General features: G+C 42.1%; 1 protein-coding gene across 15 annotated transcripts in view; it reads right to left on the bottom strand.

Moving 5' to 3' along the window:
- anks1a (ankyrin repeat and sterile alpha motif domain containing 1A) overlaps nt 1-27707 on the bottom strand; it is a 264470-nt gene that overhangs the window by 53955 nt on the left and 182808 nt on the right. For 9 of the 15 annotated variants that reach the window (XM_033042379.1, XM_033042380.1, XM_033042386.1 and 6 more), the window contains 3 exons: nt 18100-18153; nt 17696-17768; nt 13053-13159 (listed from right to left, as the gene is read on the bottom strand). In XM_033042379.1, coding sequence (XP_032898270.1) covers nt 13053-13159; nt 17696-17768; nt 18100-18153 — 234 coding nt within the window. Of the gene's footprint in view, nt 1-13052; nt 13160-17695; nt 17769-18099; nt 18154-18627; nt 18647-27707 lie in introns of those variants that run through there. The other 6 variants (XM_033042381.1, XM_033042393.1, XM_033042387.1 and 3 more) reach the window with 2 other exon arrangements.

The following is a 27707-nucleotide window of genomic DNA, read 5'->3' as shown; positions in this document are numbered from 1 at the left end:
GTGAATAATGAGGAGAAATTAATGTTTAATGAGGAGAAATATTACAGATTTTCACTTTATTCCTGGACAGACCATTCCCATTTCTGTTAATGTCTCAGAATCTACTATGCTTCAATGGGAGCATGAAAACCATAGCCTTTAGATTCGGGTCTGAAGAAGGGTCTTGACCTGAAACATCACCCATTCCTTCTCCCCAGAGGTGCTGCCTGTCCCAAAGGTTCAAATTTATTTATTTGTCACATGCACCATTAGGTGCAGTGAAATGAATTTACCATGCAGCGTTACAATTATAAAAGGACATGATACACAACATATTTCAACACAGACATCCACCACAGCATTCTTCACTGTGGTGGAAGGTAATACAGTTCAGACAGTCCTCCTCCTCCTCCTCCTCCCTTGTTCACCCGTGGTCGAGGCCCTGACCCTCTGTAGTCGCCGCTACAGACGGCCCGATGTTCAAGCCCTCTGGTCAGGATGGGATGAACGCCGATGGCGCCCTGCGGCCTGGAGCTCCCAAAATTGGTCAACTCCTGCTTCAAGATGTTGTAGGCCGCAGGCCGGCGGTCAGAGCTCTTCTCCGGGCAACCCCCGGCGAGGGATCGCCCGCTCCACGATGGAAGGTCCGCTCCACACCTGCTGCCAGATGCACCACTGACCAAGGCTCCAAGATGTTGTGGGCCGCAGGCCAACAGACGAAATGCTTCTCTGGCAACCCCCGGCAAAGTGTCACCCCGCTCCTCGATGTTAAAGTCCCCGCCGATGAAGCTCTGGGCCCGACTGGGAAAGGCCGCACCAAACCAGCTGTAAGGCTGCGAGGGGGGTGGCGAAGAAGCAACAAGGAGGAAAGTCGCATCTCCCTCGAGGTAGGTGCCTGAGAACGGTTTCCCCCTACTCCACCCCCAATACAAGACATACAGAGAAACACTAAAACAGACTTTTGGTCGTACTAAAAAAAACCAACAAAATAGCCGACTCGCAGCACCACCGGAACGGCGCTGAGTTACACCAGCATTTTGGATCTACCTTCCCTTTAGTTCAATCCTGTATATATTGAATGCGACGGTATCATGTAAGCTATCATGATAAATATATTTTATAAGGCATGCTGTTAGAAAAGCCGCAGCAAATCCTATTGGGCCACAATTGGAATCAGACTAATGGGAAATAGATTTCTGTGTTACATTTATTGGAAAGGCATGAAAGAATGTTATTACCTTAGAATTACATTTAAGTCATGAATAGCTATTGTAAAAATAATTTGAATCGGTCATGCTTCTTATGCCTGTAGCCTCATGGATTTGTACAGTATTCTATTGTTAGTCTAATTAATTTTACTTAACTCTCTCTATTATGTTTACAGTAACAAATAAGCAATTTAAAGACATTGCTTATAAAAAGCAAATATGTATAAGTGAAGGGAATCTGACACAAGAAGGGAAAGATCACTGTAAAGTCTTCGGATCAAGCAACTAAAATGCCCTAGAGTGAAAAGAACATGTAAATCTATCGGACATAATAGGTTCTTTATCACAAAAGATGTGCTGTAAGATTAAATATTAATTGATGCATAAAAGTTTCCATTTACAAGTGAATAGAGCTTCAAAAATGAATTGTACTGCTTGAAATTTAGCAAAGGAATAAGCATTAAAACTGTGAAACCTCAAACAGAAGGATACATATACAAGCTAAGTCTGCAAAATAAACTACAATGCTCAACCGGTAAATCTTAAAAGGTGTACTTCCTTCCATCTTGAGTTGATTCTGCAAAACCCTGAGGGCTTTTTTAATTAAAGTAGTAGACGTGTGCAAAGTTAATTCTCAATTTCTATTTCTTTGATCGTCTAGTTGCCAAGATTACTGATTGAACAACTGCAAATCTTCTTCTTAGTCATCCCCACGGGATAGAGAATATCTTGTTTCCACGCTGGTTCTGTGAACGTTGAGGAGGCTGAACAACATGGAACCTGCAGTTATATGGTCTATGGTATATAGACACACTGAACTTTTATCTCCTGTTCTGTATAATGTTCACATATTCTGTTGTGCTGCAGCAAGCAAGAATTTCATTGTCCTATCTGGGACACATGGCAATAAAACTCTCTTGATTCTTGACTTGGACTTAAGCAAAAAAGGATTCTTGGGGAAAAAAAGAGTTACCTTAAATTTAGTTGGGTCTGGTTGGGTAACTATGGTAGGGTGAAGACTATTCCATGCTTTAATTGTGCGGGGGAACCCCATGGAGCAGCCAGCAACTCTGGATAGAAATTGGGTGACGTTTCGGGTAGAGACCATTCTTTAGACTCTGGTTTTAGTGTTTTTAGTTTAATTTAAAGATACAGTGTGGAATGAAATAAGAGCACCTGGAGAAAACCCATGCGATGAAAGGGAAAAGGAGCATACTCCATACAGACAGCATCCATATTCTGGATCTATTCGGGTTTCTGGCACTTTTAAGCAGCAGTTTTATGAGCAATGTTCTGGGGGGGGGGGGGGGGGGGGGGGGGAAGAAAAAAGGAAGAGGCAGAGACAGTGGGCTGAGGGAGAGCTGATAAGGGGAGGAGAAAGCAGGGACTACCTGAATTTGGAGGTCAATGTTCATACCGCTGGGGTGCAAACTGCCCAAGCGAAATATGAGGTGTTGCTCCTCCAATTTGCGGTGGGCCTCACTCTGGCCATGGAGGTGGTCCAGGACAGAAAGGTCGGATTCGGAATGGGGAGTTGAAGTACTGAGCCACCGAGAGATCAGGTTGGTTATTGCGAACCGAGTGGATGTGTAGGGCAAAGCCATCGCCAAGCCGACGCTTGGTCTCACCGATGTAGAGCAGCTGACACTTGGAACAGCGGATGCAATAGATGAGGTTGGAGGAGGTGAAGGTGAACCTCTGTCACACCTAGAAAGACTGCTTGGGTCCTTGAATGGAGTCAAGGGGGGAGGTAAAGCGGCACGTGTAGCATTTCCTGCGGTTGCAAAGGAAAGCGCCAGGAGAGGGGGTGGTTTGGGTTGGAAGGGACGAATTGACCAGGGAGTTATGGAGGGAGCGGTCTCTGCGGAAAGCCGACAGGGGAGGAGATGGGAAGATGTGGCCAGTGGTGGGACCCCATTACACCTTTTATCCGAAAGCCTTGGGACCAGACACTTTTCGTAATTCGGAATTTGTCGGCCTTCGGAATGGAAATTTTTTAGCGTAGATTTTAATGGCTGGCTCAGTGGTAGAGTGCTCGGCTCATATCCGCAAGGTCGCGGGTTTGCGCCTTGATCCCGGCAGTTCCTAGGTCGCGAGTTTGAGTCTTCAATGTAGTTTTTTCTTGCAGAATAAATGTCTGTATGAAATGCAGTGTGTTGAATGAATCCCTGAATTTGTAAATGTGACCGCAGCATTGAATCATCTCTCGCACTCATGTCACCCTAGCGGGGCTACATGCCCTTAGGCGGCCTAAGGCGACATTTTCACACTCTTATATCCGTGTGCAGCAGAGGCGACGTGCGTTTGGCGCCAAACGTGAGCTTTGGTGTGCAGACGACATCCTGGAAAAAATGTCCGGTTTCTTCCAGGTAGGCGATATACCCTCCCGGGCAATATACCCTCCACTTCTCTTTTATGAAGGGGATTTAGTTCCCCTTTCTTCCAGGACTGACCGGAGGTTCCGCTGTCACCTCTGCGGGCCACCCTCGGTGAACGCTCACTCAACTTTGTCTTGGGATTCCTACTCACCCGCGCAATGTACCCCCACCTTCTCTTTAATGAATGGGGATTTAGTTCCCCTTTCTTCGAGGACCGACCGGAGGTTCCGCTGTCACCTCTGCGGGCCGCCCTCGGTGAACGTCCTGTCTCCCTGTCCCTGGGATAGCAGGGGGCGATCAAACAGCACAATCTCCCCCTCCAACTCCAGAGGAATCCGCTCCCTGATGGGCCGCTACGGCGACAAGTGGCAGTTCGCCCACAGCCCGAGCTCCGCGACCCCAAGAACAAGACGTACCTTGCACACCATCAGCTTCTGACCATACGGGGAGCGTGTTCCTCTGGAGTTGGAGCGGGGCTGGGCTGGAGTTGCTGATCTGGGATCTCCGTGCTTGCAGTGGGCCTGGGGGTTGGTGTCCCGATGAGGGGGCACAGCTCGGGCTGTGGGCGAACTGCCACTTGTCGCCGTAGCGGCCCATCGGGGAGTGGCTTCTGGTGGTCCTGATGTCTCCGGCCAGTTTGCAGTTTTCCTCTGGAGTTGGAACGGGGCTGGGCTGCTGCTGGCTGTGGGTCTCTGGGATCTCCGTGCTTGCAGTGGGCCTGGGGGTCGGTGTCCCGTTGGTCCTGACGTCTCCAGTGACTGGCATCGCCGACGTGAAGACAGTGCAAAGCCCCCGCGCCGGTGCAATGGGCGGGGAGCTGGAGAGGGGAGGGAAGGGGTCACACACATGGCCGGGAAGCAGAGGGGTGTAGGTGGGGTGAATTTGAAGGGAGCGACAATCTGCTGCTGCCTGCCCCGCTGAGTTAAAAAGTTCCCACGCAAGACTCACGATACACTGTGTATCGTGAGTCTACCGTGGGAACTTTTTAACTCAGCGGGCAGGCAGCAGCATATTGTCAATTATTAACCCTCCCGCGCAATATACCCTCACCTTCTCTTTTATGAATGGGGATTTAGTTGCCCTTTCTTCGAGGACCGACCGGAGGTTCCGCTGTCACCTCTGCGGGCTGCCCTCGGTGAACGTTTTCAAGGACCTTTCTTCAAGGACCGAAAAAATGTCCGCTATTCGGAGGTTTTCGTTATTTGGATCTTCGGATAAAAGGTTATGCACCTGTAGTAGACAAAAAAGCTGGAGAAAATCAGCGGGTGAGGCAGCATCTATGGAGCAAAGGAATAGGCGACATTTCTTCAGACTGATGTCGGGGGGGGGGGGGGGGGGGGGATGAAGAGAAAGGAAGAAGCGGAGACAGTAGGCTGTGGGAGAGCTGGGAATGGGAGGGGAAGGAGGGAGAAAGCAAGGACTACCTGAAATTGGAGATGCCAAATGTTCATACCGCTGGGGTGTAAACTACCCAAGCGAAATATGAGGTGCTATTCCTCCAATTTACGGCGGTCCTCACTCTGGCCATGGAGGAGGCCCAGGACAGAAAGGTCGGATTCGGAATGGGAGAGGGAGCTGAAGTACTGAGCCACCGGGAGATCAGGTTGGTTATTGCGAACTGAGTGAAGGTGTTGTGCGAAACGATCGCCAAGCCTGCGCTTGGTCTCACCGAGGTTGATCATACGCTGAATAATCCAACCACATTTTTGTTTGGAAGTGGAAAGAAATAATAGAAATTGCATTCGTTGCAACATATAAAAAGAGTTGAGATACTGTATATACTGTATTATAATTTTGCTGCATGTCATTGTGGTATATATCATGTCTTGATTGGTGAATATGTTCAGTTTGTGACTTTATTTGAAGCAGAAATAATATGTGAATGCTTCATAGAGCATAATTCCGACTGGTAACTACGCACTTCTCCGAGCATATTATCGCACGCGTCATGCAAGCCGTCTTAAATGACCACCTAAACTGTCATTTGGCAACCTAAAATGCTGCTTAGGTTGCCCAGCTGGAAACAGAGAAAAAAAAGTTAAGTGAGAGCCCTGCAATGGCTGCTCCAATGGCTAATTTCATAATTTGGAGCTTGGCCTCCAAAGTTATGTAAACTCAAGTGTCAATTCGACCAAGGTGGGGGTCACATGAAGCAACGTTGCATACTGAGATTACCATTGATCCCGCAGCCAATTCCAATATGGCAGAAAGCTTGTTGGAGGTGCACTATGGGAAGCAAGGTGGAAAAATGGCCAAGTAATTATGCAGACTTGCTTCACCCTGGTTTACACTAAGATTAGCTTTTCTGCGGACCTGGTGGCTAGGCTCATGGCTTGCATGCATTCATGAAAGAAAATGTAAGATAGGAGACTAATTTGTACAGGCAGCTGAATCAGAGAAGGACGCTCCAGTTTCTCTCTCAGTTAAGGTAATCAGTGAGGGCGAAAAACCATGTTATTGGTCAATATTTTTCCCTGCATTTCTCTGAGAATTGTCAACATCACTACTTTGCAGAATATTATGCTCAATTTGCATGAGACAGAAGAAATCTGCACTGCAGTGTTGGGTAGGCGCAGAGTAAAACCCTAGTGTTGACCTTTTTTGTGACAGGCAAGAAGAGAGGCATCTCTTCATTTACCGCAATCAATTGTGTGCCACTTCCTTAACTCAGATTCCCTGACATTTCCTCCTCTTCCCGTATGTGAACTGACCATGTATGTAGTAACCAGGTCCAATGTGCCAACTAGAATGAAGCCAAGTGTACTTCCAGAACACAATGGGGAATAGAGCCAAGTGTGCAGTTTGAGCCCAGCTATTAAAGAGGGAGGTGGAGCATGGACACACCCAAAGCTGGAGAATAGTATGTGGCTGGGAATGTGAGCAAGTGAATCTAGAGAGGAAGAATTTTGGAAGTCGGAGAGTGGTGGAGGTGGGAAATCATGAACATAAGGTAGGATAATCAAAGACAAGAAATACAGATGCAGTAGAACTATAATGTAGTGGTACATAACCCCTGTGAATTACATTCCAGAGACAAAATAATTTAAACCCATACTTCAGTGCAGTATTGAGGACAAAGCTGAAGTTGAAGGTATGAATTTTTGAGTGAAAAACTAAACCAAAGCCCCACATTTTCTCCAGCAGATGACCAAGACCCTACAGAACAAATCTGAGGAGTATTTCTCAGCTCCCCAGCTATTATTTATCCTTCACCTAAAGTCATAAACCAGATTATATTGCCCTTACTCGATGTTGTTCATGGAACCATGCGGTGTGCAAAACTGGCTGTTCGTTTAAAAAGAACATAAAAAAAAGAATCAGAAGCCTTTCATGCCTGCTACATCCAGCGTTCAATAACTGAATTAAAATCTCCCAATTGTACACGTTACTTCTTCCACAGAGTCCAACTCTGTGACTCTGAAGCAGCTCATTTATAAATAAGCAGATTTCAATCCATTTGCACAGACAAATAAATACAGCAAACTTAGTGGAAAACTGATTATTACAATAGTGACAAATCAGAGATGCGGTTTACTGGTGATCATTGGTTTAACATTTTATTTATTTTGCATTGAGTTGGTTGATCAGATCTGAAGGCATAATCGAAGGAGATTTAGCTAACCTTCACAATAAACCGGATACATTCTTGAAAGAAAGAAATTAAATGGCTTTGTGCAGAGAGGGTAATTTATTAGCGAGCTGTTACAAAAAGCTGATACATGCACAATTTATTTATGTTGTTATTCCATAATTATAAGTACAGAAAATACAAGCCCCGCAAAACTGGAAATTTGATCATGTCCCACTTATTTTTCTGCACTACTGCAGCTACCCAAGGATGGCAAAGAGGACTGCAAAGTTCTGGTCAGGGAAGTCAGATAAGCGTTTATGGGACTGCTTCAAATCAGTAGATTGGACCATGCTCCAGCATTTGTCAGCTTACCTTAATGAATAGGTCAGTCATAAACAACTTCATAAACAAAGTATGGATGAATGTGCACCTACCAAAACACTTCAAGTCTTCCCCAACTAGAAGCCATGGATGAAACAGGAAATTTGTAATTTGCCAAAGGCTAAATTTGCGCATTTAGGACTGGTGATACAGCGACATAGAAAATGGGCAGGTATAACCATCTGAAGGCCAAGAGGTCACAAAGAAACAAATCCAGAATATGTAGGTCACAGATGGACACTCGACAGCTATAGCAGTGCTTGCATAACCTATCGCAAAAGATCTGCAGAGACATATGGCGGAAATACCCAACATCTTCAACCTCTCGTTTCTGCCATCTGAGATTTCCATCTGCTAAAAAGGACATAATTTGTACCAATGGTGGTGCATGGTAACCTGCCTCTTTGATTACCGCCAACAGCACCTCCGTCCGCTGTAATGAGGAATTTTGTGAGGTTGGTAATAACACAAATCTACTCCTGCCTCAAATTATCTGGATCTGCTTCAATTTAGCTATCGCTACAACAGGTAAATCTCACTGGCTCTCCACTCTGTTCTGCAAATCCAGATAACAGGAACGCATAAGACACAAAAAGCTGGAGTAACTTCGCGGGACAGGTAGCATCTCTGGGGAGGAATGGCTTGGGACCCTTCTTCAGACTTGTTTGGGAGAAGGGAAACGAGAGATGTGGAGAGATAAAGAACAATGTATGAAAGATATGCAAAAAAGTAACGATGGTAAAGGAAACAGGCCATTTTAAGCTGTTTGTAGGGTGAAAATGAGAAGCGTGTGACTTGGGTGGGGGAGGGATAGAGAGAGAGAGAGAATGCCGGGGCTACCTGAAGTGAGTAAAATCAATATTCATACCACTGGGCTAAAAGCTGCCCAAGCAAAACATGAGATGCTGTTCCTCCAATTTGCGTTTAGCCTCACTCTGACAATGGAGGACACCGAGGTCAGAAAGGTCTGTGTAGGTATGGGAAGGAGAATTAAAGTGCCCAGCAACCAGGAAGAAAATTAGGTTGGTTCACAGGGGGCTGAGCGAAGGTGTTCTGCGAAATGATCGCCCAGTCTGAGTTTGGTCTTGCCGATGTGTAAGAGTCCACATCTTGAACTTCGGATACAGTAGATGAGGTTGGAGGAGGTGCAAATGAACCTCTGCCTAACCTGAAAGGACTGTCGGGGTCCCTGGACAGAGTCGAGGGAGGAGGTATAGCAACAAGTGTTGCGTCTTCTGCGGTTGTAGGGGAAGGTACCTGGGAGGGGGTGGTTTGAGTGGGAAAGGATGAGTCAAGCAGGGAGTTGCGGAGGGAACAGTCTCAGCGGAATACGGAAAGGGGTGGAGATGGGAAAATGTGGGATCCTGTTGGAGGTGGTGGAAATTTCGGAGGATTATGTGTTATATGCGATGGGGTGGAAGGTAAGGACAAGGGGGAGGGGGAGCAAGGGCGGAGCTGCGGGGTACCGAGGAGACACGAGTGAGGGCCTCATCCATGATGGGAGTGGGGAATCCCCATTCCCTAATGAATGAGGACATCACGGATGTTCTAAGAGTCAAAGATTCATATAGCATGCAAACAGGCTCTTCGGCCCAACTTGTCCACACTGGCCAACATGTCCCAGCTACACTAGTCCCATCTGCCTGCGTTTGGCCCATATCCCTCCAAACCTGCCCTATGTACCTGTCTAACTGTTTCTTAAATGTTGGGATAGTCCAGGCACGTGCCGTCAGGGTAGGCAAGGTAGGCACTGCTTACCCTGACTAAAATTATAACATAGTAATTACTAAATATAACATAGTAAAGGCATGGGAGGATTATGCCTATCTAAGAGATCAATCTCTTAGCTAGGCATAATTCTCCGTGCCTTTCATCCACAGCGCTTGTAACACGGGAAGGTCTGTGCAGCCCACGTGCCGTCAGTGCTGCTGGAAGCCGTCAATTTCAATCGGGGCTGAAGGCAGCTGAAATTCTGCCTTTGCACCACTGCGCAGGCGCAGCAGCCTATTGCGCATGCGCAGCGCTAGTTTCTTGGCGGGGTTTTCAAATATGGATTGGCATTATTTTAAGTGTATCTTAGGAAACAGGGAGAGAAGAATGGAGGCGTGCAATGCCACAGCATTGAGGCCGGGGGGGGTGGGGAGGGGGGAGAAGCAGCTCGGGTGGGTGTGAGCGGCCGGGCCGGACAGCAGAACCGGCCGCCACCTCAGCGCCTTCTGCCAGCCCCCGTTCACCTCTGGTAGCTCTCCGTCTAAAAACCTCTCTCCTGCCGCTCGCTGGCCTCACTCATGTCCTTAAATTCCGACAGCACGATTGAGGTTACTCGGCTGTGGGGATTTAAGGATTTGCAGGAAGCGGCTGACATGAGCGTGCGGCAGGTGAGAGGTATTCAGACGGAGAGCACTGTCAAAGGTGAGCGGGCCGGCAGAAGGCGCTGAAGTGGTGGCCTGTTCTGCTGTCAGGTCCCGGCGGCCGCTCGCAGCCACCCGAGGTGCTTCTATCCCTGGCTACAATGCGGTGGCTTCGCGCCCGGAGAGCTGCGGCAGTGGTGAGTGAGTTCCTGGCATTATCCCCGACCCCCTCCTCCCACTCCTGCCCTCTCGCAACTTTACCCCTGGCACAGACTACCCACACGCTGTGAAAGGAAATCTCCCCCCAATTGGTCCCTTGAACAAGTGTTGTCTTTCAATAAGATGACAACTGATTCAACTTTTCCCTGTGCTTCCGTTTTTCCCACCATCTCTCCACCTGCCATCACCCTTCACCACCCATCTATTCAGTAATTCAGAATAAAGGAGACTAGGAAGCCTTGGGCAAATTGAAATGTTACTGTTTTTATTTTTATTTTTTATTTTTACGGAGGGAACAATCTGTGCATGCGCGGTTTAAATTTTTTTTAAGCCGCCTGACTGCCTACCCTGAGTAATTACTCACGGCACGTGCCTGGGATAGTCCCTGCCTCAACTACCTCATCTGGAAGCTCCTTCCATACACCCTCCACCCTTTGTGTGAAAAAGTTACCCTTCAGTTACCTCTATTAAATCTTTTCCCCTTCACCTTCAACCTATGTCCTCGATTCCTGTGCAATAGACTCTGTGCATCGACCCGATATATTCCTTGCATGATTTTATACACCTCTTTAAGATCACCCCTCAACCTCCTGTGCTCCAAGAAATAGTCCCAGCCTGCTCAACCTCTCCCTCCAGCTCAGACCCTCTAACCCTAGCAACATCCTCGTAAATCTTCTCTGTACCCTTTCCAGCTTGACAACATCTTTCCTATAACATGGTGCCCAGAATTAAACAAAATACTCTAAATGTGTTCTCACCAACGTCTTATATAACTGCAACATGACCTCCCAATTTCTATAATACTCTGACTGATGAAGGCCGATGTGCCAAATTTACTAGGTGGAAAAAAAGGAAACTTAGAAATAACACAAATATGCTTCCAGTCATAATCTGTAACTTGCATTATTGTAAAACTTAAATCATCCAAGCTTTAACTTCTTTCATGATTAACGATAAGATAGTTTACCTTATATTACTAAGCCCATTTGGTTACTGGATTAAGAAAAAACAAGTTCCATTAGACTTGCAGAAATACCCAATACTAATGATAACATTGATTGCATTCAATTTCTTAGATAGAGGAACCACCAGATTTAATAACATAAGAATAATGATTTTAATTAAAATCTATGATTTACTACCTACTCTGTCTTTTGAGTCAATAAAATGACAAAATATTTGCAAGTTTACCCAGTGACAAGGAACATAGCTTTGGTTCTCTCTGCCCTGCAAATTGAAGCAAAGGTCTTCTGTTCTGGAATATTGTCTTACATACACACACACACATTTTATATGTATAGGTTTCATTTCTCCTTGGCGTTGATCTCTTAAATGCATTTGTAAGAAAATCAAGATTAAGAACTTTGTTGCACAGTTACAACTACAATACTCAATAAACCTTTACTCATGTAACTGCCTTGAGAATATCATGAGTATGGCTGCATCCCAATGAAAGCAATGTTAAATGTTGATTAATAATTATAAAGCTTGAAAAATAAATCTGTGCTGCTGCAAGGATTGCTGCAGCTTCATTTCCAATAAAGGCAAAAGTCAAACTTGTACTTGATGATATTCCAATCTGATTTCACTGTTGGCTTTAAGCTTGGATCCGAATTTACAGCATAAAGTTTGTGCACAAACCACCATGAGCTAAAATGAAGTTATCCGTTACTGTCACCAGTAAAGCAATCACTGCCTGTAATAAAGATTCAAGCAGAATTTCACACCTGATAGATGCCTCACTACTTCCTTACTGATTCATTTTTTACAAGTACCTTTTTCAAAATGGGTATTGAATGATACAAAGGATATTCTAATTTAGCTGTCACTTTAATTTTGGAATGCAAATTCACAATGAGACAAGTATGTGTATTACCTCACTCAAGAATAACATCCTGACAGAATATCCTCATTCCCAAACAACAATTCTACTGCAATTGTTTGAAAGTGAGATCAGTTCCTTGACAACTGTGCATCGAATGAAAAACAATGGAATACTAATCCAAGTAAAGTAAAACGTCACCTATTCTTTTTCTCCAGAGATGCTTTCTGACCAGCGGAGTTACTCCAGCTCTTTGTGTCTATCTTTAAGTAAAGTTAGTGTTGATCATTAATAAAAATATATAACAGCTGTCAATTGTGGAATGTGGGTTTCAAGCACTGATCTCCCACAATTTAAATGCTTATTAGGAGAGAAACACTTTGCTAGTTCACAAATAAAAGTCCAAGACTTGAGGCTATTTCCAAGATCACATGTAATTTATAACTGATTCAGAACTGACAACATGAAGACATTACTGTTTTGTTTTTTTTAAATCAGTCACATTCATATTTGTTAATCTGCAAATTTTCTTCACTGCCTATTCTAATCTAACCTTTAAATGCTCATATTTCAAGTAATGTTCACACTTTAAATCTCCTAAAAATGTAGTGAACTATTATACTTCATACAATTGATGTTTTAGTTGCCTACAGCATTTATTATTCTACACTGGAAAGGAAGAAACATAAGTACAATTAGCAGAGTAATGGGGATGAATCTTTGACAAATCACATCTTATAATGGTTTAACGTGGAAAAAAGCAAACTTGTTCATCTAGTAAATAAATCTGGTTATCAGAAACAGATAATTTTAAATTATTTCTTCTGGAATCAGTATATCCTAACTAGTTAGAAAGAGCAGCAATAGATGAGCTACACATTTTTATTCCTACTGCCATATCATAAAGTCATAGACATAGCTGTGCAATAGCTTTTATATCTTACTCTTTTTCACAGTATGGTGCATATATATTACTGTACTTTAAGCAACAGGATCTGAAGTTGAAGAATTATCTTCAATATCTCCTGGATGCTTTTAACTCGAGGCTATCAATTTAATATTTGGCAGGAATAATTAACGCAAGCCTAAATTGAATAGAGTAAAACGGCTAAAACTGACTGGATCAGAGGTATTTGTACTCACCATGAAGCGCAGATCATCAAACCCATTCAGCACTAGCTTGCTTTCATACTGTGGCATTCCAATGGACTCAAGCCATTGCCCAACACTCTGCTCCAATATCCGTGAACCTGTTGAGAGATTGATTGGCAAACGCTTCAGCAAGGAAAAACCATTGAGGCGATAACAATGGCACTCCGATGAGGAGATATGACACTGCCACATCATGGTTTCCTGCGATGTCCCTGGGCAACAGATCCAACCAAAATATCCCTGTTCAGCTGCTCCTGCAGTTTCACTAAATCCAGAGAGTGCTATTAAACCCTGCAGAGTTCCCAAGTAGACTTCAGGCATATGTATTTGTCAGTCTTTGCATACATTTTTAAAAATCCACAGAGAGGATCATGCAGAGTAATTTTCAAATACCACAGACTTTGTCGTATCGCCATTAGTTAACTTGTTTGAATTAAAAATGTGGCATGCAGCATGATGAGGCTGCTGCTTCTGCATTCAAGTCAGGTCAAGCGGCTACACGCTGCCTCCAGTCTGATGTTGTTAATAATACAGCTGGGATCTGAGCCTCAAAGTCGTACTAATGATCAGCTCCTGGTGCTGCAGCAATGTTCACCCTTTGCCAGCTGAGCTCCTCGTTTGATCCCTCAACACTATTATCTCACTGCCTCACTCTCTTCTCCCCTCCCCCTCCGAGCTCCTAACACAAAACACCGATTACAATACACTATCTACCATTCAATATCGTGAGCAGCTTGCCACTGACAGTCGGAGAAATTAGACAACTTCAGAAGGCATGGAAATAAAATACTGCAGTAATGAGCATGCATTCTAGCTGTGAGCATTAAATAGCAGGGAGTGTCCCCCTGTGTAGGCATCAGCAAAAAGCAAATGATCTTGTTTCAGAAAATGAAAACTGGAATCTTATTTATCTGAAAAATTGCCTTCTAAACCTTGCCCTACAATCAATTGAATGATATTCTCACCCAATTGATTAGATTGTGCATGACTGCTTCTGCAAAGGGAACCACAATAACTCAGGAATACAAATTTAGAGATCAAACTGTGTTGAAAGGTTATTCTTTGATAAGTTACTGTTAAATGTTGATATATTCGTTCAATCGGTCAGAGATTAAAATGAGTTAAATTCTTAAAAGGAATTAAAGTAAAGGGTGAAAAAAAAGGTGGTGTTAAGAGGAAGAACCCAAGTAAAGGAGACAAAGAAATAAGAGGGGGAGGGCAGAGTGAAGACTGTGGGGATAATAAACTGAACATTTTCATTTTCAGAACGTGCATGTTTATTTGGCCTGTTCTTTTTTTTGCACAAATCTTCTCATTTCCCGGTGCATGAATCTCTATGGATGGCAGGATTTTGATGATGCTCTCCAGCAATTGTTATAAAGTAATATATAAATGACCGATGGAGATGCCGATTCTATTTCTTCCTTCTCCACAGGAGGCATCATGTATTTCATGGTGCAACCAGGCTGAGACGGAAGTTCAGTCGCATCATTTTACTCAGACAAAACTCCATCCCTTCATGAAATCTTTGCAATACAACACTTGTCAGCAAAAGTATCAAATTTGTTTCTGGGAGTTGCTGATTTTAGACATCTTAACCCCCATCTTGTTTTCATGCATTTTTTTACTGATGAATTTCTACTAATTATAACTTCAGAAATCACAGGATTGATCTTTATTCGACAAGTCTGATCTATAGTTCGGTCTACTGCAAATAGAATCCTGACAAGATTCAGATGTTCCTTGCATTCAAAATGCAACTTATTCGCTATACAAGATTAAAACATAATTTATTTTCTCTCCAAATTCCCAGTAAAATACAGTACCTCCAAAGTAAATTTAATTGGCCTATTTCAAAATAGATATGACACTGCAAGATCTAATGTGGAAATAAAATTAAATATATTAAAGCTTAAGCTCTGAAGCAATGAAAATATACCAGGCTGAGAACATTAAATTGTACCACATCTTAAAGTTTTTAACGTCTCATTTCAAAATATTTTGTCAAGTGTTCTGTCAAGTGTTAATTTCACTTCAGGACAACATGTCCAAATATTGCTTAAATTTAAAGCAGGATACATTTATTATCATATCAGCTCATGTAGAAATTCAAACGGGCTCACCAGGCATAAAACATCCTTATGCCAATGACATAACGTTCATCTTAATCATAAACAATTAATTGCATTGCCGTGAGAACTGGCAGTCACATTTGACAAAAGGTCTAGGACCCCTGTTTTTGTTTCCATCGATGCTGCTTGACCTGCTGAGTATTCCCAACAATTTTGTTTCTCATAATTAAGCTTCAATCTCCAGCCAGCATCACCTCATACTATCCCCCGCACTGACAACACCAACTCTACCCCCAACACCATAAAAGCTTCATTTTGGCCTCCTACCATCAGTACTCTCCTTCAAGCCTGCCTTCAAAAACAGGCCCTGGCTCAGTTACAGACTTGTATTATCTATTGTGCATTCCACAGAACACAGAGTGTAAAAAGCATCTAGTGTTGCCCAGTACTGAATGTTGCAGCAGTTAGCCGTTAACAAAGATGGTCTCTGTAGTGTACCATTAATACCCTTTTCACTCTGCCAAATAATTTCTACATGTCAACATGCAGAAACTTTGCAAAATACCTAATAAAAGTCTGGATAAATTCATAATTCCTTCCTCCCAGAAAATATTATCGCATTGAATGGCGGTGCTGGCTCGAAGGGCCGAATGACCTACTCCTGCACCTATTGTCTATTGTCTATTATATAATGGTATTTTACGTATCCAGTATCATATCATCTGCACATTCCTGCACAGTAAACATCATGTTCGAACTGAAGTTACGCTTAGTAAACTACAGGACTTTTAGTTCAAACTTTAGTCAACTGCAATCCAACTACCATTTACAAAATATCGCAGAACTCTATTCCCAGAGATGATATGCAAGACTTGCAACTGAGGGTGGAAGTAGAAGATACACTTCCCTACTGGCCTTCCAAGTATACCCTAGAAACAATGTTTTTCTGGTCAATTTCCTGGTTTTATGGATTTTGTCTTTCCTGCCTTTCAAAATTACATTGCTATTATTTTTCCAAAGTCACATATTTCGAAATGTATTTCTAAACTAAATTTTCTTTATTCAGTAGATTGAGTTAAATTTATTTCAGTGTAAGTCCACAGATAAATTATAAAAAGGCAAATATAAATGCATTGAATATTTAGGAAAGAACTGCAGATGCTGGTTTAAATGGAAGGTAGGTCACAAAATGCTGGAGTAACTCAGCGAGACAGGCAGCATCTCTGGAGTAAAGGAATGGGTGACGTTTTGGGTCGACCCGACCGACCCGAAACGTCACCCATTCCTTCTCTCCAGAGATGCTGCCTGTCCCACTGAGTTACTCCAGCATTCTGTGATCTGCATTGAATATATTCTTGGAACGTGTTGAAATGGCAATTTATTTATTTTTCCTAACTTCTCTATGGTCTATTTCAATTTTGAAAGTCTTCCGCAAGTTTAACATACATGCACAAATGAAAATCAAAGCATAATTGTATTGCATCACGATCTTCCCAAAGGCCAGGATACCAGAGTACACAATCAGAACATTTTTCTCAGGATAGAAATGTCAAAGACATTTGACGTCTTTAAATACAGGCGAGGTGCCGAAAGACTGGAGGGTGGCAAATGTTGTTCCATTATTCAAGAAGGGTTGCAGGGAAAATGCTGCGAACTACAGGGCAGTGAGTTTAACATCTGCAGTCGGAAAGTTACTGGAGAGTATTCTGAGGGATAGGATATACAGACAGTTCGATGGACAAGGGCTTATTAGGGATAGTCAGCATGGTTTTGGACGTGGGATGTCATGTTTTACAATCTGAGTTGTTTGAATACGTGACCAAAAAGACGATAAGGGCAGAGCTTTAGGTGTTGTATATATGAACTTCAGCAATGCATTCGACAAGGTTCCGCATGGTAGGCTGCTCTGGAAGGTTAGATCGCATGGGATCCAAGGAGAGATAGCTGAATGGATAGAAAATTGGCTTCATGGAAGGAAGCAGAGGGTGATGGTGGAAGGTTGCTTTTCGGACTGGAGGCCTGCGTGTGCCTCAGGGTTCGGTGTTTGGCCCATTACTGTTTTTCATCTATATCAATGATTTGGATGAGAAGTTTGCTGATGATACAAAAGTGGTTTTGCAGATAGTGACGATGGTTGTGAAAATTTGCAGCAGGATGTTGATCGATGGTTTAACTTGGCATCATGTTCAGCACAGACATTGTGGACTGAGGTGCTTGTTCCTGCGCTGGGCTATTCTATGAGCAAAAAATTTAAGTGCTAGATAAACTCAACAACAGGCAGCATCTGTGGAGGGAATGGATATTTCAGGTCAGGACCCTTCTTCAGACTGCACTGATTGCACTGTTCTAGGTTCAATGTAACATATTTCACATACGTCTTTGTGGCGGGCAAGGATAAACTCCCCTAAACTACTCATGTGAATGTCCTTCTTTATTCACATGGCATAATTATTATTTGCTTCCTTGCATGCACATAGTTCAATTCAAAATTTAACACAAACAGTATAATATGAATACCGTAATTCAACAAAATTGCTAACGTAGAATGAACACTCTAATTACCTGAAGTATTGTGCCATTCTTTTCTGAAGTCACTGTCAATTCCTGCACCAATGGAATTCATTATTTTTTCAATCTGCAAAATAGAAATAAGCATCTAGGATGATGATTGTTTCGGCATATCTTTTATCCTAATACTTGCATTTGACACCAAATCAGCAAGCACAAGCCAATTTAAGCAAGTCACAATACTAGCTAAAGCCCAGTTCAGTTTTACAGGATATATTGCGACAGGCCACCTTTTGTAAAATAAAACGTAAACATGCATGTCCACTGATAAAAAGGAGAAAGAAGCAGACCAATCCAGAAGCAAGTATTGATTAGTATTAATAGTTTCCCAGACTACAAAAAGATCCAGAGTTCCACACCATTCTAGAATCCATTCTACACAACAACAAAAATCTTACACTGGACAAAGATTGACTTCTGCGAGCATTAGGCAACGGAAGTAGTGGTTTCCGCTGTGGGAGATTAAATAAATGCATGGTAAACAGGAACCACGGACACGTCAAATTACAAATTTAACCTTGAATTAATACTCATACATCAAATACATGTTCTGCAGAATGCACAAATAAGCTGCAAAACACAATACAAATGCTCTCTATGCAAGGTCAAATAATATTAAGCTGCTGAATTCAAAGATGAGTTAGCAAATCCAAGTATGTGTGCAAAAGGACACTTGCGTAATGTAGATCTCAGAAAATCAGTTAACTATAGGAGGATATTTTTCAATTTGATGTTTCACATGCATCAGCAACTGAGAACTGCAACACTTTCCTAAATATGACAGCTCACATTTACAAATAATTTTCTATTATTTTTAGTAGTATTGACAGCAAACAAAACAGAACATAAGCAAGAATGCTAACATGAAGCAAAATACGGGCAATTACAAAAATGGTATTAAAATTTATGAAACCTTGTGCTCTCACCAGAAAATCAATCCATTATCTGGCTTCATGGTGAGGGTGCAGGGAAAAAGGGGAACAATAAAAATGACTATAAAAGATTAAGAGCAGTTCCAAAATGATTACCATTAATGATTTTTTGTAAGCAAATCAAGTGTTGTTACAATTGGTTACCATAATTCCTCCCCCCCCCCCCCTCCGAACTGTGCAAACAAATATTGGAAATTAAAGTTGTTTGGGAAAGATGAAGGTAAAATAATCAAACACATTTATCTATAAGATGATTGATGTACTATTCTGTGTTATCAATGGCCAAACGCTAACTGAAAATAACTGGCTTTATTATTGGAATGACAATAGAAAAGAAGTACAACCTTCTGTTTGTGTTAAATAGCAAACACTCAACCATAAAGCAGCTGAAATATTTTTAGAAAATGGAAAGCAGCCAGGAGCAGTTATGGACAATTCCTCTGTCTGCCAAAGGCTGTGCTGGTGTACTGACGAGTATTTGAAGGTCATGACTTCAAACCTGGATCAAAGCTCAGGGGGCTACCATGCAGCAGTGATCCCTGGCCGAGGTGTGTTGGGATTTGGCCTACCCACAGCTGGGTCCTCAAAACACAGGAGAGTCAGTAACAAGGTTTATCTGCAAAATCTGACAAACACACAAAGGAGAAGCAAACTAATGTCAGTATCCTCTTATTACCAATGTTTCCTGCATTGAAACCTTAAATTACACTCAAACATTGTCGGGCAGACCACGCCCTTCGCATGATCTGTCAGACACTTTATTTCAAGTTCTGTCAGTTAAAGAGATCACCAGAATAGGAGGAAAAGATTCAAGAATGTTCTCAAAGCTTGCCTGAAAATATGCTACATCTCCACTGACTTCTGGGAATCTCTGGCCCATGATCATTCAAAATGGAGAAACCTCATTCTTGATGGCACCGAGAACTTCATGCATCACACTGATATAACAGCACAACTGTAGAAGGGTACTTCACAACTCAAACGAATTACTCCCCCATCCCATCAAGTACTTCCTGTCCCATCTGTACTTGTGTCTCTAGGTCCGATTTGGGGCTTATCAACTCTAGACCTACAGGACAAGAGTCATCTTTGATCCTGAGGTGGTGAAAGGGACATGGCATAAGAGTCGGAAGAAAATTAAAAGAATACTCACAGATGCTACATATGGGCCGTAAAAGACCCAGAGGAATTTCAGTCTTCATTCATAATTATGCAAAATCTGTGGACAAATTTTATGCTGAAATTGCTGTGGAATTTCAAATTGCTGTGGAATTTCATTTGTGCAGAAAAAAACTTTGAACAAATTCAGAGTTTAAATTATTCAAATTACTTTAATAACCCACATGTCTGACACTCTTTAAAAGCTGGAAATGTGACAATGCATGAGGAAACTGCAAATAATCAGAGGCAAATTACAACTTGTTCACATACCATTAATTTAATACGGATCAAAAACAGATCATGTTATCATGGTAAAATCTGCTGTATTCTTTGATAGAATGAGTCCTGATTGCTTGTACAGAAACCACATGCACCACATGTAATATCAATGTAATGCCAATAGTTACTTTCTCAAATGGTCTCTTACACGTCTTCCTTTGAAGCCCTCGAATCTATACCACATTTTCAGCTAATTACAAACTAAAGCCAAGGTGCATCCAACTAACATGTAAAACTGCAGCCCACAGTTCCAAAACTACTCTGCGCTGCACGCCACCTAAAGAAAAGCTATTTTCCTGCAGAGGTCAAGGGTCCTCATCATTTGATGAGATTATGATAACCTAAAATAAGGTGATCTGTCGTTTGGCATTAAAACCGATCAACATTGGGAACAAAGAGGAACCAACAGAGGTACAAATCACCTATTAATGAGTCACAATACAATGAAAGAAAGCCTTTTAACCTATTACTTAGGACCAAAGGAAATGTTTATTTTTTGAGGATCATAACTCCTCTAAATTCTAAGATCAATGGACTTATGGATATTAAATAAATCAGGTAGTGAAGTGGATTGGGCAATGAAGTGGTCAATGATTTTTTTGAACATTGGAAGTAAACCGGAAAGATGGTGCAGCCTAATGGGCCTGTCCCACTTAGGCGACTTTTTAGGCGACTGCAGGAGACTACGCAGTCGCCACATGTTCGTGGGTAGTTACCGGGGAGTCACCTTCAGGGTCACGAGGAGTTCCCGCATTCTGGAAACTAGACTCATTACGGTCGCCACAAATTTTTCAACATGTTGAAAAATTAGCGGCGACTAGAATGAAGCCGCCATGGAGAGTAGCGAGAATTCTCGTACCGTAGGTGGGTCGCCAGGAGGTCCTAGTGAGTTGCCAGGAGGTCGAAAGTTCTGAGGTTCGCATAGGATGTAGCCGGTGCTGACCGGTGAATTTCATTGTCGTATAGGGGGAAAAAAAGGTAAGCAGTAGTTTTGAGAACCAAGGATGTCCGACCAGTAATGTTAAATGTCTGCCGAGTTTCACAGCCGTGTATCTCTGGCCTATTAAAAGTTGTCTCCACTCCTTCTTCCCCCCTTACTCCTATTTTAAAGAACTTACCGTACACTGTGTTAGCCGACTTAATCACAGCGCGAACCTTCCTGTTCATCGCGGTACGTGTCTGTATCACCTTGGCTTTGCACCATGTGAATTTTTTAGACAACGCTCCCCCCGCTTGCCCTCTTCCGCGCCTGCATGGCGTGCGTGCGTTCCATTCTGACAGTCGCCGTTCCACTTGCCGGTTTTTCAGGCAACTGCCGGCAACTCGACAGCCTCCGGCAGTCCGCTGAAAAATCGCCTACGTGGGACAGGCCCATTACTCTTGCTTCTACTTTGAGATAATGTTCTGACTGCAAAACAGTTCAGTCAATTGTAATTTTGAATTATTTCACAAAGCTCTGAATCGAAGTTATCCATCCTTGCAACAATTCTACCAAACCACTTTCTGCAATCTTCCTGCATTGCAGCACACAGAATTTGATGCAAATGTCTATGTTTGAAAACAACCAATAAATTAAACGGTATTAGAAACCATGCAATAACCATGTAATTAATTACATTTCTTCAAGAGATGTCCATAGTCATGGAAGATAATATAATCTTATTCTGTGAGCACCTAACCTGCAAGGATTCAGTAGGACATCTATCTACACTTTTACCATTTGTCGTGTCGTGTTTTTGCATCAGAGTGGATTCTGTGAGTTAATTAGAAGACAGGTTCTGTCTGTTTTTGTGTCCATTTAAAATAATTAAGACAATAATGTACATTGTATTACGTAACAAGGCTGGACAGGTGACTAGCGTTTCAGTGGGAGAGCATGTAAGAACAGTAATCATGACTTTGGATCTTAGGCAAAAGTACTAAATTGGGGTTGGGTAAATTGCAAGACTATGAGACAGGAGTTAGGGAAAATAAATTAAGAGCAGTTGTAAGACCATTCAAGAATTAATTTATTAAGTCCACATTTAACACAGGGGAATTGCTGAAAGACCAGTTGATCGGAGTTCAGGACAGACATGTTCCAGTAAGAAATGGGGACAAGGAGAGCAAGGCAAGGGAATCTTGGATAATGGGGTTGGGCGGCACAGTGTCGCAGCGGTAGAGATGCTGTCTTATTGCCCCAGGACCCGGGTTTGATCCGAACTACGGGTGCTGTCTGTATGGAGTTTGTACGTTCTCTGTGCCCACGTGGGATTTCTCCCAGTGCTCCGGTTTCCTCTCACACTTCAAAGATGTACAGGTTTGTAGGTTCATTGGCTTTAGTTAAATTGTAAATAGTCCCTAGTGTATGAGATAGTGCTAGCGTACGGGGTGATCGCAAGGTTTAGCAAGATGAAATCAGACAAGCCTTTGAGGAATATAAAGAAAGCAAAAAAAAACTCAAGTGGAAACTCAAGGGCATTGGGAGGACCTGGTAAGGAGGATTAAATAGAAAGCTGATGGTTTTTGTACATCCCTCAAAAACAAGAGATAATTAGGGAGATTGTAAAACCATTCAAGAATTAATTTAATTTATGCTTAGTCAGAAAATGTATGCGAGGTACTGAGTACTTTGCATCAGTGTTAAGGAGGATTGTGTGATCAGTTTGGGGTTTACTAGTATGTAAGGTATTTTGAGGTAAAGAAAGTGTTGGTGGTTAGTTTCTCAAACAGTATTAAGGTGGAATAAGTCCCCAGAACCAAATAGGATCTATCCTAGGTTATTGAGAGAGGCAAGAGGGAAGATTGCTGGGGCCTTGATGAAGATTTTACCTGGATACATAGACAATAGGTGCAGGAGTAGGCCCTTCAAGTCAGCACCACCATTCAATGTGATCATGGCTGATCATCCACAATCAGTACCCTGTTCCTACCTTGTCCCCTTATCCCTTGATTCTGCTAGCCCCAAGAGCTCCATCTGACTCTCTTTTGAATGCATCCAGTGAATCAGCCTCCACTGCCTTGAGGCAGAGAATTCCACAAATTCACAACTCTCTAGGTGATTCCACAAATTCACAACTCTCAGGGTAAACTAGCTAGCCACAGGTGAGATCACGGAGGGCTAGAGAGTACCTAATATTGCTATTTTAAGAATAGAAATAGGGATAATCCAGGAAATTATAGGCCAGTGAGCCTCACATTATAAGTATGGAAGTCAATGGTGAGAATTCATAGCCACAGGATTTACTTGCACTTGAAAGAGAATGGGCTAGTTGGGGACAGTCAGCACAGCTTTTTGCAGGGCATGTCATGTCTTAAAAACTTGATTGACTTTTTTGAGGAGGTGACAAAGATGATTGATCAGGACTGAGTGGATGGTGTCTTTACGGAGGCATTTGACCAGGTTCCTCGTCGCAGGCTGATCTAGAAGATTAAGATGCATGGGCTCCATGGTGATGTTAGTTTGGATTCAGAATTGGCTCAACGATAGAAGACGGCATAATGATAGAAGGGTGTTATTCTGGCTGGAGGTCTGGAACCATTATTTGTAATTCAGATTAAAAACTCAGATGAGGGGAACAGAATGCACGATATTCACGTTTTCCAATGGGAGGGCATGTTGTGATGGGGATATTTGCACTGCAACAGCATAAAGCCAGGTTCAGTAAAAACTGGGGCTCAATGTGGAAAAGTGGGCTAGTTTGACATCAAACACCTCCAAAGAGGAATATAAGGGCAGAATATTATCTAAATGGAGAAAGATGGCAGATGAGCGAAGCACATTAGGATCTAGGTATTTTTGCAGTTGAATCACAAAATGTTAGCAAGACATTGCAGTAAATGATGAGGATGGCAAATGGCGCTGGTCGTCATTGCAAGAAGGTTTGTGAAGAAATAGGAAAGTATAGAAATTGTACAGGATACTGGTGAGGCCATATCTGGAGTCCTGTGCACAGATTAAGTCACCTTACTTAGGGAAGTATACACTGACATTGAAGGGAGCACAAAATAAATCATTAAATTAATTCCAGGGTGAAACATTGGGAAAGATTTTATTTAATTTAGTTTAAATGTCTGTGATAAATGTCTGTGTCAAGAAGCTACCATAGCGCATTCTTTTATTTTTTGTACAAAAATCCAAAAATTCTGGCATGGAATATTTGATATTTTTTCAAAATTAATTAAAATAAAACTGGTACCAAAACCAGAATGGATCATTTTTGGGATATCGGAAGATATCCCTGAATTAAACGTGTATCAGAAGAATTTACTCAATTACGGGCTAATAATGGGAAAAAAGCTCATACTTAAATTCTGGAAAAATGCGCCCACACCAACAATAAAAATGTGGATATCAAATATGTTTGAAACATTACATCTGGAAGAGATGAGATTCCTCTTAGCAGATAAAGCAAACCAATTCCAAAAGACGTGGTCTACGTTTATGGACCTATTACAAGCATGAGGTGCAATAGTAATTTAAAAAAAATAAATAAATAAATAAATGGTATCAGGACCTGGCATTGGGAGATAAAACAACAAAAACAGACTTGGTTGGTAGTCTTTCTGCGGAGTTTAATGTTATAATAGAGCGATTGTCCTTACTTTCTTTTTCTTTCTTTTCTAGGGTCTACTTTCTTACTTTACTTCCTTCTCTAACTTCTTTTCTAAGGGGCTTTCTTTTCCCAACACTCTTCTGCACTTCACAACTCTTGCGCACCTTCTTTACTTTCCTTACTTCTATCTTTTTCTTAAAGCTTTAAAAAAAAAAAAAAAATGAAGCGGTACAAAAAATGTATTAAGATATATGTGTTGTGTGTTATTGTAATTTACCGTACTTCTAATAAAAAAATAAAAAAAAAAAAAAAAAAAAAAAGAAATTAATTCCAGGGGTCAGGATTGTCATATCACAAGTTGTTCAGGAACTTAAATCTATTCTCTTTGGAGTTAAGAGGTATGGGTAATCTCACTGAAACATACAAGATCCTCGCGAAGCACAGGTGGACAGATCGAGATATTTTCATTCATTGGAGATGTTGAATGAGAAGACATAATTGCATGATGTGGGAACAGTCATTTAATACTAAGACTTGGAGAAATAACCAACCATGATGTTCTGTTGGAATTTTCTACCCTGAAGAATTATGGAGGCTTGATCACTGAGGGTATTTTAAGGCACTGTAGACATATATTTGAAACATTGGGAAGTGAAGGCTTTAGAGAACTGGCACAGAAGATAAGAGGAGGCCATAAGTAGATCAGCCATATTGAATTATGGTGCAAGCACGAGAAGCTGAATGGACTACTCCTGCTGAGACTTTCTTATTTGAAATATATTAAGAAAACTGGGCTTTGAGACTGGTTTAAAATTCAGGCAGTAAATTAAAAATCACATATTTATGCAATAATATTGCAATGATCATTATTGTGTAAATATAAAATTGGTTTTGAGAATAGGCTCAGGGATATGTTATCCATGAATATGCACTACAAATTCTTTTGATTTGGGTAGTGTGCTTCCTTGGTTCATTCTACTGATGCAGAAAATGACTATAATAGAGCTAAGGATTGGAAAGAGGGGCTGGTCATATTCAAGAAAGGAGACGACGTCCAATCATATTGGTTACAAAAAGGTTTCCTCACTGTCTGTCAGGTAGCCTCCTTAATTGCCACCTCGCCGAACATAAACTAAGAATTCCGAACAATCTGGTACATAATGATGTGACGTTTATTACTTGGCACAAATTGGAGGATAGCAGCTCATATTTCGCTTGGGCAGCTTATAGCCTAGTGGTATGAATATTGATTTCTCTCACTTCAGGTAGCCCCGGCATTCCATCGCTCTCTGTCCCTCCCCCAACCAAGTTGCAGTACTTACAATGGCTTGTTTCCTTTATCATTGTTACTTTTTAGCATATCTTTCATTCATTGTTCTTTATCTCTCCACATGACCGTCTATTTCCCTCGGTTTCCCTATTCCTAACCAGTCTGAAGAAAGTTCTCGACCCGAAACGTCACCCCTTCCTTCTCTCCAGAGATGCTGCCTGTCCCGCTGAGTTACTCCAGCTCTTTGTGTCTATCTTCCGTTTAAACCAGCATTCACAGTTCCTTCTTACATATATCATTTGAAAGCCTTCCTCACAGTCCCAACGTCACCAATTTTGGTGTCATCTGCACACTTACTGACCAACCCACGTATATTTATGCCAAGTCAGATGTACATATATCTGAAACAGCAGAAGTTCCAGCACAGATCCCTGCGGGACGCCACTGGTCACAGACTTCCAACCAGAATAATACTTCCATCGTTACCCTCTGCCTTCTATGAGTAAGATAATTCCGAATCCAAGCGATCAAGTCACTGTTGACCCCATGCATCTGATCTTCTGGTTCAGCCTACCATGAAGGACATTATTAATAACCCTGGAGACAACTTCCACTCTCTTACCCATATCAGTCAACTTTCTCACATCCTCAAAAAACCTACTTAAGTTCATAAGACATGACTTGCCACAACAAAGCCATGCTGACTGTCCTTAATTCTCTTCCAAATATGAGTAAATACTATCCAGAAGAATCCCTCCAATAGCTACCCTACCACTGACATGACACGCATCAGCCTGGCATTTTCTGGATTATCTCTACTTCAGTTTTTATGAAAAGAACAATGTTTGGCTACTCTCCAGTCTTCTGGGATCTCGCCTGGGGCAGAAGATGAGGCAAAGACCATTAAGCCCCAGCAATCTCCTCTTTTGCCTCTTTCAATGGACAGATCCCATCAGTCTCTGGGGATTTGTCAACAAGTCATCTGTACATGTGACTTAAATGAGAATTGAAAGGAAATACAATCCATTCAGTTACTTTAAACATAAATTCTGGGAGCTAATTTTATTCTGTGTCTCAAATGTGGGATAATGATTTGAGAAATTTTAGAAGGGCAACTGACCATTACCCAAATGGCCATAACACAGGGGTCACCTGTAAATCTTCACTACATTCACTTCACTAACACACTTCACAATCACAGAAAAATCACAACTACGCCATCAATTTGAAGTGCAAAGTTGACAATTGTGACTGTGCACCTTCACAGGTTTACATTATTTTTTTCTACAGAAACATGAAAAAATTTGTATTTCCACACTAAATACCTGGAAATCAAGATTGTTCGCCAACTTTCTTCCACGGCACAACTTTATTGTCCACTAACAAAATCCTACATCATTTTTCATACATCAGGAGCCACCTCTCACCAAAGATAATTTATTTTTATATAAGATACCAACCCAACCATGTCAATGTGTTGAGAGTCTATTCGGATTAATGTTGCAGAGGTTGGAGCTGTTGCCTCACAGCTACAGGACTCTGTGTTCAATCCAAATGCAGAATGCTGTCTGTGTAGAGTTTGCAAGCAATCCATTTGGGTTTCAGGTTTCTGTCAGTTACTCAAGTTTTCTCCCCACATCTTAATGATATGCTAGTAGAGCCAAATCCTTGCAGCTCAAGCAACTTTGGGCGCGATCTGCTTGGAGTTTATATATGTTCTTCCTGTGACCGTGTGGGTTTCCCCTGAGTGCTCCACATTCCTCCCACATCCCAAGGACATGCTGGCAGGTTAATTGGCTACTGTCAATTATCCTTTGTTGTAGGCAGAT

Source organism: Amblyraja radiata, chromosome 24, assembly GCF_010909765.2.
Source record: "Amblyraja radiata isolate CabotCenter1 chromosome 24, sAmbRad1.1.pri, whole genome shotgun sequence".
NCBI lineage: Eukaryota > Metazoa > Chordata > Chondrichthyes > Rajiformes > Rajidae > Amblyraja > Amblyraja radiata.
The sequence above is the reverse complement of the archived record's forward strand: the minus strand, read 5'-3'. Positions and strand labels throughout refer to the sequence as shown.